Raw genomic sequence first — 12,328 nt, forward strand, 5'->3', positions numbered from 1 at the left:
CAGACCACGAACACAGGGGCCAGTCCTAGGAATATGAGTCCTGGTTCCCAGCGGATGCACAAATGCCCAGGCTAAGCCAAAACACGGACCACTTCTCTCTGGGGAAGCCACTTCGCCAGTCCCTGGAGAGCAACCGCTGCGTGGCAGAGCCAACAAACTGCACGGGCTCCAACCCACTGAGTGCGACGGGTGAAGAGGTGCACCCACATGTGGACCTACCCAATGGCACCCACCAGCCTGGGGCTTCTGAGTCAAGAGTCTGTCTGGAGAAGGCAGGGCAGCAAGAGCCTGAATTTCAGCCCCAGCCTTATCGAAAACCTCTCTTCCCGGCCATCGCCGTATGGGCTTCACTCAGCTCCTCTCCCCTTGGCAAGCCCCAGCCTGCCAAACGCCGGCTGAGTCCCTCCCAGAGGGGACACCCCTGCACCTGCCGGAGGAGCTGGGTCTGTGTTAGGGCCAAATCCTGCATCTGGCCCTGCAGCCCCCCATCCCGGTCCTGCCTCTTGTCCCAGCGTGGGGGCTCGGGGTCCGGAGCATCGCCTGTGCTCGGCGTACATTAGACGCAGATGACTGGGTGCAGCTACCGGGGTAAGAGCTGCCGTCACTTTGATTTATGAGCACATCAGGAGGAGTTTTGGCGTGACACGCGGGACTGACAGGAGCAGTTCATTAAGCTGACACCGAGGTTAGGCAGCAGGCAGCCCCCCGTGCCACCCCCCTCCCCTGCCCTGCCAGCCTCGGGAGAGGGACAGCCCCCGCCATCGGCTCTGGGGGCACACGGAGACCCTCTGGCCTCGCGCCCGGGCGATTTCAGGGTCTCCGCACCCGGGCACCACTTGCAGCAGATGGGCTTGGAGAGGCAAAGTGGCTGGGGAAAGAGCAGAACGGCAGACACCGGCTTCGCGGCCGCTTGCCATGAGGACGAGGGGCCCGGAGCCATCTGAGCCCTGCACCGCAGCTCCTCACTGCCCCCACCATGCCCAGGGTGCTGCTGGGGGTTCACCCCTACACCCTAACGCAGGAAAAGGCTCCGGGACGGGCTGGGATGTGCTGCAGCTCGGCCCCATCCCAGCAGGATGCATCGGCTGCCTTGCTCATCCCCTTCCTCGCACCCCCCCGCCACGGCACAGCTCCTCGCAGACCGCGGACACAAAGCACCCCCCACATCCTCTGGGACAGGATGCTGCCGACGGGCGCTTCCGACACGTTTCCATCCTCCGCACTCCTCTTTTCCTGCTCTCCCCTTCCCCGCGCCCGCCGGGGGACCTCCAGCCGTGCCGCTCCTCCTGGGGAGATCTGAGCCGCTCCTCCACGAGAGGCTGCTACCTGCTCCCGGCACGGCAGCGGAGGCGGCACAAAGCCGTTCCCACCTGCTGATCCCCCTCCACGCTCGCAGACGAGCCGCTGACTTACAATTACACTGAGGCGAGTCCTTGAAATCAAGCAGAGGGAAAGCAGAAAGCGCTCGGTTTACAAACCTTGCAGTGGAGCCGTAATTAAATACCGCCATGGATTTCCATGAAGGAGACGACGCCGGCCAAGAGCAGCTCTGTGGCGGCATCCCAGACACGCCAGCTATTCCCCGTGCCGTCGGGGGAAGCAACGGCATCGCCGTTCCCAGCAGGCACACACTGCTGCTGAACGCAGGCTTTATTAATAGCAGCTGCCCAAATTCACGGGGTGAAGCCGACCCCACAAAGCCCGGATGGGGGTTCTGGGGAGGGGAAACACTACAGCATCCACTCGCGGGGACCCCCTCGCTGTTTTTCCTGGCCATGGGGTGGTGACACTGCCGGGAGCTGGACGCGCACCCCTTAAGCAGCATCTAACGCTCCTTCTCCCCCGCCGGCCACTCAGACTTTCTTAGTGGATAAATTTCTCATCTCCTCTGTACCATTTAATTAAAAGTTAACATGCGCTTTTTAAACCATCAGCCCACTACGCAAGCCCTTTGTTAGAGCTTAATTATATCCCCGCTCGTTGCTGCAACATAACATCGCCACGGCCAAGAGGAAAGTCCTTGAGGAAGCTCAGATTTATGCCTCCCCCGTTCCTGGAGCACGAGCAGCTACTCCAGCTCCTGGAGATGGCTCCGATAAAGCCTGACCCCGCACACGCTGCATAAATACGCCAACATCCCACACTGAAAGCCCAGGTCAAAGTCTATTGAAGGCTCGAGTGGGTGCTGGCTCGACCCGAGCCGCTCGAGCCGCCCTATTCCGCCAGTGCTGGCGCATGCTTTGCCGTCGAGCCCCCGCTGCAGCCACCCCAATGCGCACTCCGGGCTTAAACATTTTCTTCCTCAAAAGAAAGCTAAATTTTTAAGTGCTGAGAATTGCTGAGTGTAAATCGGGGTGCTGGATTTCAGGAGGGGTGATTGCAACGAACAGCCCCAGCACCCCATTCCCCTGCTTGCTGCTGACGCTCGGCCGGGACAGGGACCGAGGGGCTCAGCCAGGAGCCTAAGGAAGGCTGCCCGATAGAGAGGGCAGTGATGCCAGACACACAGCAGCGTGCACAATGCAAAATACCCCCGATGTGGGCCATGCACACCAACCTGGGGACAGAGAGAGGGGCAAAAATAGATAAGGAAAAGGAAGGGAGCGGTTGACCCCCAGCCTCCATGCGACCAGCACATCCCCAAACCCGAGCATTGCTGATACAGCCGCAACACCTCCGAGTGCGTTACTATGGGAAAAGACAGTAAAACCTGTCCAGTAAAGGGAGTTATACAAGACTGATGCAATCACACCCGCAGAAACACTTCTCCACCATGCAACCACCTCCCCAGCAAGGGCCCACCGCTGCCGACCTGCTCACGGGGGGCTGGCAGCATCCCCCGCCCGAGCATCTCCCATTGGAAAAGCCCTTTGCCGGCATCGCTGCTGTTTCACGCAGCACTTGGGTTCTGCAGAACCGCCTTTCCTGGCAGGAAAAGCCCTGCTTTGGGTTCCCACCTGCCCAGCCCTGCCTGCCTACTTGCCAGGGTGCTGCTGTGCCAGCTCTATCAGGACTGGGCTGCCCGACCCGAGCCGCGCCGAGAGCCTGCCCAGGGCAGGGCCAGCGCGTCAGGCAGGGGCTGAGCCGAGCCTCCCCTGCCCTGCACCGCGAGGAGGATTTGGGGAGCCCTCGCTCTGTGCCGGGGGGCAGCGTCCTGCCCCTCCCGCCGGGGAGGGTCCCTCAGCTCCGCCGGAGCTGCCTGCCCACACCCGCCGACTGCACCGCTCCCCGCACCCGCCCCATAGTTTCTAGATGCGCCAACAAGGGCCCGGCGCTGAGAACGACGCAGCTCGGTGCACGTGCCAGATCGCAGATGGGGAGGAGGAAAAGGAACCCCCAGCGCCCAGACCAGCCGCCCCAGCACCCCCCAGGAGCAGGATGCCCCCGTGTCCCGTCCCCGCTGGCTCCCAGCCGGCTGCCCTGGGTGCTGGGATTCACGCACACCTTGTTTTGTCCTGGTCCCCCTTTTATTTGCTGCCAGATCTGATGGCCCAGAACCCATCTGTGTGAGCTCACCTCTTTGGGTTGCTGCTTTCCGGCTTGCTGCTGTGTCAATAGCTGCAGGTGAAGCTGCTCCTGTTGCTTCTTGTAGTATTCCTGCAACTGGGAGGGAGGCAGGGACGGGAGGGGAGAGAGCAGCCCGGATTAGCAGCAGAAACACCCTGCTTGCATCTCCCTGCCCAGCACCACCCCGTGCCCAGCACCAGGCTTTGCCACAGCCATGCCAGCTCCTGGCACCACGCCGTCAGGGCAGGCTCTTGGCTGCTGCTTAAGAGGAAAAGCACCCGCTGAAGGAGTCACAGCTGCAGAAGCAGCCTTGGGCACGTGCTCCTAAGGGCTCTGGATCCCCACAGCAAGTAAAATGCCCAAACACCACCAATGCAAACCTACTGGTTTTTAATGCCAACCGGTTGCCCTGGCTTTCTGCCACCGGCCGGTCCGGGAGCCTCAGCCTTGCTGGGCCCCAGGAAGGAGGGTCGCAACCCCCCGGCTCAGTAATTCCTGTGCATCCCGGGGATTTTGCAGCTGTCCTGGGGGGGCTGTGCAATGGGGGGATATGAAACACCAGGAGGTGGGCAACCCCCTTGAGAGAAGGGGGCCCAGGCACTCTGGCACCTAACCCAGTGTTTCAGCAGCAGAGAAACCCCATTTTCAGCATGGTGGGACCCCAAAACACCCTTGGCAAGAGCTGGGGGGCTCCTGGCTGGGAAGGGGCTGGGAGCAGCCGCAGCCCCTGGTGTGGCCGGTGCGATCCCGTGAGCGCCGGGGGCTCAGACCTGCATCCCCCTTCACGGGCACCACGGGAAAGCCCAGGCAACCCGGCTCCTCACAGCACCCCAGTCAAAACAGGGTTTTGCTGGGCCAGTAAAACAGAGAAAAACACCCTAGCCCCGTGATGAGCCACTGGAGAGGGTCCCAGTCTGCAGAAGCCAGGACCGGGACCTGCCGGTGTTGACGCCAGCTCTCGCCCCGGCCCCTAAATAAACTGTTGGTGATGGATTTGCTGTGCGCAGGAGGGGCCGGAGGCACAGGGAGGTCAGCGAGACCCGGCGGCCCCCTCCCAGCTGGCCCGTACCCCCGCGCAGGGGCGACGGCGGCGGCTCAGGAATGCCCCTTTGGATGCCGGGAAGCCTTTATCAGCTCAGGGCTGACAGCGCTGACAGCAGCAACTTTGCTTTTTCTGTCGGCGAACAGGTTTGGAAAGCCTGGGTGTTTACCCAAAAGCCAATCAAAGCCAGGTCTCTGCAACATGGTCGAGCACGGCTGCGGGAACATTGGGTCAGGGGTGAGAGGTGTGATGTTTGGTTTTCTTCTGGTGGAGAATGTGAGCTATTCCGGCCTGGGTTGTTTAATTTGCAGTCAAACGTGTTTCTTTATCCGGCTCCAAAGAGGCTCGGAGAAGGACCCACCCAGGGTAGTGTTTACCCTTTGTTCTTTCCCTGGGGCCAACCTTGAATCCTTATCAGCCTGTTTGGAGTAAACAGGTACTGGAGGCAGGAGGAAGGGTGTGGAGGATGCTTGTGGGATCTCTCCTTCTCTCCCTCCTGCCGGCGGGAGCTGTTTACCCAAGCAGACCTGTTTTGTTCTGGAGTTGAGGTTTGTTTTTTTTCTTCTCCTCCTTTTTCTTCCCTCCCCGTCCGTTTTACGTTTGATGGAGAGCTCTGGAAAAGCCGAGCGGGGCCATGAGAAACAAACCCATGCGCTCAGGTCTGGAGCCGGACCCAGGCACCTGCCCCAACGCCCAGGCAGTGGCTGCGGGGGCTCTGCTTGGGGTCCGTCGAGCCAAGAGCGCCCGCCCCGAGCCCAGCTCCCCCCAAGAGCTGGGCAGCCCCAAAGCAGCCCTCGTGCAGGAGCTTTCTGGGCTTTGAGACCCTGACTCAGGGCAGCAGCGTCCAGCTTTGCCAGCACCGATAGCACCTGCAGCTCTTTTCATCCCTTGGTGCTAGACATGCTGGAAATCCCCAAGGAAATATGGGGGGGAACGCAGAAGCCCAAGGAGGAAAGGACCCATCTGCCTGCCCCCAACAAGCTCCAGCATTCACGAGCACCGGTGGGAAATCGCTCGGCCGGATCGGGCTGACACACAGCCAGCCCAGGACCCGCGTTACCTGTTGCAGCATTATCGCCTGCTGCTGCTGCAGGAGGGCCTGGAGCTGGGGCGGCGAGAGGATCTGCTGCATTTGCTGCGGCGTGATCATCTGCGGGGACATCATGGCCACGGACACGGGGACCTGCGGAGAGGAAGGACACGTCACCACTCCCAATTCCAACCCTGGAAAACCCTCCCCAAATGCCAACAGCCTGCGAGTGCCTCCCACCCCCCAGGCTCTCCCGGGGCATCCTCTGTGCCCCCCATCCCTGCATCACCTTCAGGTGAAGCCCTTGGCCACCAGTCTGTCCTGGCATGTCAGGGACACTGCTGGGGACATGCCCATGGCAGGGAGACGCCCTGCGGTGCAGCTGGCACCGGGGCAAAGCTTCCTAAACCATGAGCTCCCCCCACCCCAAGGGCAGGATGCTCTCTGCCCGCAGGGTCTTCTTTAAATGCAATTTAGCTGGGGGCATTGGGCATCGAGAGGAGCCAGCGGCACATGGGCAGGCAGCTCCAAACCACAGCTCCCTCCCCTCCTGCGAGCACGGGAAAGGTGCCGGGCACCGCTCCTTCCCTCGGGGTCCCGGAGGATGCAGGGAGGAGGGAAACACCAAGGGAAGCGGGGAAGATACCAATCACCCAAATAACTTTGTAAAGCAGAGCACGGAGGAAGAGGTTACCAGGTTTTCCATAGACACATCAAAGCTTTACCTCCAGTTGACACCAGTAACTCACATAATTACCATGCCAAGTGGAGAGAGGACTAAGAAAACCTGCCAACCCCTGCCTTTGGTTATCATAACACTGGTCCACACCCCCACAGCAAAACGCTGGAGAAGGTGTCGGTGATGGATCCCAGCCCCGCCGCTCCTGCTCAGGTGGAGCAACGCTGCCTTCCCAACCACCACCATCAAGAGCTGCCTTGTCCCAGCCCTCCGCTGATCCCACCAGCCCAAAGCCCTTCCCAAGGCTCTGACCTCAGAGACCAAAGCACAGAGAAACAAAGCAACCGGCTCCAAATCACCCAGCAAAGTCCAAATGAGAACCCGGTGCACGCCAGCACCTCCTGCCCAGGACCCCGAGCGATGGCCACGCTCCTGGGTCTGGACCTGCTGCCCACCCTGGGGGCTGCCTCCCCGCTCCAGCCACCCCGACAGGGCACGGAGCGGGGACGGAACCCCAGGGCCGGCCCCGCGCAGTCCCTCCCGTCCATGGCAGGCGTCCGGCCGGGCTGGAGCACGCTGACCTTCAAGGGAGATTGCAAAGGCTTATCTGTTTACTCAGGCATTTTGCTGGAGGGAGGCGTCGCAAGCGGGCCGAGTTTCATTTGTCACCGGTGATCCCCCCTGCAGCCTCCTTCGTGTCAGAGTTATTGATTAATTGCTGCGTGTTCACACCCAGGGGCTGCTGCTGGGGCGCCTTCGACTGCACTGGCTTGGCTGGCGGCGGAGGGCGCAGGAGGATGCAGGAGCATCCCCGGCAAAGAGCGGCAAAGCCCTGCAAGGGCTCCGGCACCCGCCGATGCCTGACGGAGAGCCAGGAGAACCCCAAGCACCCCCCGCGGACCTGACACCGGTGAAAAGCTGCCGTTTGGGCGGTCAGGTGCTCGCAGACAGCTGTGCAAAGCCCTCGGCGAACATCTGGGAAGGAGGGAAGCTCGCAAGGACGGCAAGACGAGAGCGAGCGGGGTGCGCGCCCGCTTGCTGGGAGCTAAGCATCCTGCTAATTTCCCTTTGCCAATTCATCAGCTGGCAACGTGCTCGGAATGAGAGCCCCTAATTAACTGCTCATCCACATCCCCCATCCGGGCGGTCTCCCCGCCCCCACCGCCGCTGTGCGGCCTCTCGTACACGTTTGCTGGCATTTTCAAATCGGAGGCATCCTAATTACCGGAGAGTTATAACACCTTCCATTTCTCGCCCAGCGGACTGACACCCTGTCAAGAGCAAAGAGAATTGCCAGAGGTTTTGACAACACTAATTGCCCCTATAATCTAAAAACACAAAGGAGAGGCGATCAGTCGAGAGGGCCCCAGCTCTCGATCCGACACGAGGTTTTCACAATGTTACAAGAAAACAAAAGTGACGCTTTTTAGAGTTTGATGGCTGCTAACAAAAGCAGAATTATATTTTCATACAACCTTTGTCTGCATTAAATGGCTTTTTTCTTCTGCGCTTGGATGCGGAGCTGACATGGGGAAATGGCGGCGGCTTCATGAGGGGCCGAGGTGTGAATGGGGTGAACTGGTGCCGGCTCTTGCGAGGGGCGCCTGGGCTTCGCTGCCTCCCTGAGCCCTGATGGGTGCCGAAGCTCCACAAAGAATTTCCCCCCAATGTGGAAAACGTCTCCCTCCCAGCTAAGGTTTCCAGGGAGGGCAGGAACTTTCTCTAGTAAAAGGGAAAATTCCCATATACAGCAAGTTTTGCTCCCGCTGCGGCCATTCATCACACGTGCCAGGTGCCGGGGCGGCTGCAGCGCTGCCGCCAGCGGCTGGCTTGACCCTGGCGCAGGGCGGCAAACCGCGGTGCTGCGGTTCTCTGCCCCGGGCTCCGGTGACAGCCCCAGCTGCCTCTGTCGGGGACGGTGACAGCTGCTGCCCCAGCAAAACGAGATGGGGATGGCAACGTCTGCCCCCAGCCCGGCCGAGAGCCCCACGGGGGCACCCGCCAGCAGCTGATCTGCTAACGGGGAGGGGGACGGCACGGCGTGGCCCCCCGGGACGCCGAGGAGCGCAGTTCAGCCCCTTCACCTGCAGCCACGGCACTCGGTGACCGCTGGTGTGCAAGCTCCCCCACGGCAGGGGACGAAGCCAGCTTGGCATCCCCGGATAACAGAGGGGCTTTGGGCAATGGTGCCTCAAAAGCTCGGATCCAGGCAGTCAACAGCACAAACGAGACCCAAAGGGTGCCAAGCAGAGCGGCACAGGGGATACAAGGGGTTAGCAGCACCCGCTTCCTCCTCTCCATCCCCTCCACCCAGCAACAAAGTCCCTCCCCAGGCACCAGATCAGCTGGGGACTGTCCTTGCACGCAGCGGTCGCGCTGCACCCAGCAAATCCCTCGGGAAGCAGGTCCCAGCAGCCAGCCCCGCAGCAGCGGCTGGTCCCCGGCCGGCGCGTCACGAGCTGGCATCTGCCAGACTGCGAGTCAGGAAGGGTTTGACTCACTGCTTGGCCAGCTGCCACTCCGCAAAACTGCTTACTAACAGCTCCGGCTGCCTCCCAGCAAGCCCCGGCACCGCGGCTCCGACCGGCGAGCGGGATCTCGAGGGGATGATTTTCCCGGTTGTAATCCCTCCGTGCCAGAGGATGGGGCGGACGCGGATCATCAGGCAGGGAGTGGAAAACGAGACGGGTATTACACGGGAAACTCAGTGCTCGGCATAAGCGCAGAGCAACTCTGCCAAAGCTGGCTGAGCGAAACAGGATTTGGCTGGGCGTAACGCAGCAGGATGGGGGAGCAAGGCTTTTATTTAAATTTTTCTTAGACTTTTTTTTTTTTACGGGAAGCAGATTGCAACTCCCAGCCATGAGGCAGAGCGGGGAAAGCCACGGCCCGACGGCCGGTCTTGGCGCTCAGCGCGGCGAGGCTGCCATCAGAGGGATGGCTGCCCTCCTGACCCCCAAGACAGCTGGCTTGGAGCAGTGCAGGAGCCGGGACATCCCCCATCAGCCCGGGGAGCATGAGCAAGCCCGCGGTTTGCTCAGGCTCCAAGCATCCCTGCACCGACCTTCACCTCCCAGCCGTGCCGTCACCCATGCTGGGAGGTTGCCGCAGGAGCCGCCATGTCCCCGGGGAGCCGGGTGCAGCACGCTGCCACCACTATGGGAAGGAGCATCTCCAGGTCCACATCTAAAACCACGCATTCAAGCTCCCGTGCCAGGGCAGGCGCAGCCCAGACCTTGTCCCCCTGCATCCCCGCTGACCCCGGGGGGCTCTGGGGCCGTCGGGATGAGCAAGCCTCTTCCTGGGGTGGGTGTCCGCCAGCTGCCTGGGGTGTTCGATGCTTCCCGCAGAGCCCAAGGCGCTGCACATCCTTGTTTCTGATCTAATCTCAGGTTTTAACTCCCAATTAGAAACAACAGCAAACATGTTTGTGCTGTTTTTCTTTTTTTTTTTTAAACAGCCTTTTCAATTCCAAAACCAACAGAAACAAACCAGGGAGGTTGGCGAGGGAGGGCAGGAGCCAGGAACAGAAGCAGGGAAACAACCACCACCAAGAGCAGCTTCGGGTCTGCTGTTTTTAGGGGCAGGGGATGAGCAAATCTCCCCTAGAGCACCCACTTCTCGCCGCTGCAGCTGGAGGAGAGCAAACCTTTCACTTAGAGCCCAGCCAAAGCGCGCAGGCACATCCACGCATCCCCTCCTGCACTCAGCATCCCCGGGTGAGCTCCGAGATTCAGCTGGCTCAGACCGTCTGCAGGAGCTTCAAACGCCCGGGGCCAGGCAGTGATGCCACTCACATCGGCGTAACCCCAGCCATGGTTTATAGACCCCGATGGGTGGCACAGGGCCACCCAAACGCTGCTCTACCCCCGCCTCCGCTCACATCACACTGTGTCTGGACCTTACCATGATGGGACAGAGACGACAGACCAAAATCTACCCAGGGTCAGAGGAGAAACCAAACCCAGATCTGCAAGGGAGCTCCAGCTCCATGTGCCAGGCTGTGGTGTTATTTTATGAATACTTTGAACAGCCTTAGCACCAAAGGAGTAACTGCCCCGGGTGGTGGTGGCAGGAGGAGGGCAGCAGCACAGGGTGAGCAGGCGAGCAGGTGCCGGCGTAGCTGCGTGGAGGACAACAAGCCTCTGGCGTTCAGCTACACGCAAAGAAAAGGAGGAATCAATCCCCTGCATGTTCAACCCAACGTGCATCCTCGTTAGCGCAGCGAGCCCCGCCGGGGAGGCACTAATCGCGCATAATTGGGCTGCAAGTCACTAAAAGTTGAAAGGGACGGGGGGACGCTCGCGGCAGAAGCACTGGCGCGCTGGAGCGCTCGCTGCCTGGCAGCCCCTTCCTCGGCACGGCCCTGCTGCGGCTGGGGCTGAGCCGCTGCCCCCGAGCATCGCCTGGGCAGGGTCCCCAGGGGCCACATCTCCTCTGTGGGCACTGGGTGCTGGCACGGCTCGTCATGCCGATGAAACCTGCAGGGACTGAAGGGACTCCTTTGCTCCTCTGTTAACCCAAAATGCCGTTGCTGCCGTCGCGGCGGCGGGGACGGCGGAGCGGGATGGCGGCGGTGGAAAGGGGCTACGGGCTGGCAGAGGCGGGGGCTCTGGGAAGGAGGAGGGGGAGCGGCGGGGACGGACGGCGGTGCTGCAAGTTCAAATGGAAAAATCTAGCGCCGCGCGAGCAGAGATGGACGGGCTGCTGTATTTTTTCCTGGAGAGGGAACGCAGAAGGGCTGGTATTGATCTGTCTTCATTACCCATTTCACTCAAGTTTCAAATCAACAAAATACACTTTTCCGCTCCGCTGCCCTCCCCGCCGCAGCAGACAAAAGAAAAGCAATTTCCCGCAGTTTGCACCAAACTCCTCTCCCCTTCCCTCAGCGCCCTTCAGCCCCTCTCCCGTTTCAGAGGCTTTTTATCCTCAGCAAGTTGCTCCCGCCAGAGGCTGGGAGACCCCCGGCTCCAGGGGCTGCACTGGGAAAGGGACCCCAAAAAGGGCACCCTGTGATTCAGCGGTGCCTCCAAGCCAGAAATGCCCCGGCACCAAAAACACGGGGTGCTCCCTTTCCAAACACGCTCCAGCACCTCGTACCACGGGCTTTACGGGATACCGGCAACATCTCCCGTGGCGGCAGGATCCCGGGGGGATCCGCTGCTCCCGACCAGCCTCGCACAGGAGAGGAGCGCCCTGCAGACCATCTGCAGCAAAAGTCCTCAAATGCAACACTTTGTCAGTATCTGCCAAGTTTCTAAGAGTTTTAAAGTTGCAAAGAAATAAAACTATTTTAAAATGTTTCAGGGTGGGGTTTTTTTGGCTTCTTTTTTAGATGCAGCTATAATTCGAGTGTCAGCTGTGAGGCTCTCCATGCACAGCTACACCTCCAGGCATCTGGGGGGAGAGGGTTCATACTCCAAAAAAAAGAAAAAAAAAAAAAAAAAAAAAGCCCTAAGATCCCTAGCGAGCCCAGCAGCTCGCCATTGCTGACTGTCGTTAATATTCCTGCTGGCTTGGCACCCCATAAACGTCCCGTCCCTGTCAGCAAGGTGGCAGGGAGCCGCTCGCTGCAAATGCAAGCGCTCCTGGGTGCGGGGGCTCCTGCTCTCGCTGCCGCCGTGGGGACCCTCCTGCTCGCTACCTGGGACTGGGGGCTGGGAGCCGGCCGGCGGAGAGCCGAGGGGAGGCCACTGAAACAGCTTCCCCCCGAAATACCCAAGCGATGTGGAAATCCAGTCCGCAGCCCCAGGGGACTGCGGTGCAGCTGCATCCCTACAGGCAAAGCCCGTGGGGGTCTGGGCTGGCGAACCGAGGGCACCCCGGGTCCTAACAACCGCAATGAACCCCCCGGTCCTGCTGTGCTCCCCCCCTCCCTCCGCAGCCAGGGGCTGCTGCGCTGGGACCCAGCCTTCCTCCTCCTCCTCCTCCAGCCGTCCTGGCCAGTCTCATCCACACCACTCTGCCGTTAGATAAACTTCCTTTCAAAGGAGTCTGCTTAATCCTCTATCTCCCCTCGGTCAGATCCCGCTCCAGCTGCTGGCCGGGCTGGCGGGGCGGGGAGGAAGAG

General features: G+C 60.8%; 1 protein-coding gene across 4 annotated transcripts in view; it reads right to left on the minus strand.

Annotated features, from left to right (window-relative positions):
• The window catches only part of FOXP4 (forkhead box P4), a 61,199-nt gene that overhangs the window by 15,632 nt on the left and 33,239 nt on the right, over window positions 1-12,328 (minus strand). For 3 of the 4 annotated variants that reach the window (XM_087761914.1, XM_087761911.1, XM_087761912.1), the window contains 2 exons: window positions 5,610-5,732; window positions 3,517-3,603 (listed from right to left, as the gene is read on the minus strand). In XM_087761914.1, the coding sequence (XP_087618040.1) occupies window positions 3,517-3,603; window positions 5,610-5,732 (210 nt within the window). The remainder of the gene's footprint in view (window positions 1-3,516; window positions 3,604-5,609; window positions 5,733-12,328) is intronic. The other variant, XM_087761913.1, reaches the window with a different exon arrangement.

This window comes from Nipponia nippon, unplaced genomic scaffold, assembly GCF_047370975.1.
Source record: "Nipponia nippon isolate SJK-2023a ecotype South Korea unplaced genomic scaffold, ASM4737097v1 scaffold_25, whole genome shotgun sequence".
NCBI lineage: Eukaryota > Metazoa > Chordata > Aves > Pelecaniformes > Threskiornithidae > Nipponia > Nipponia nippon.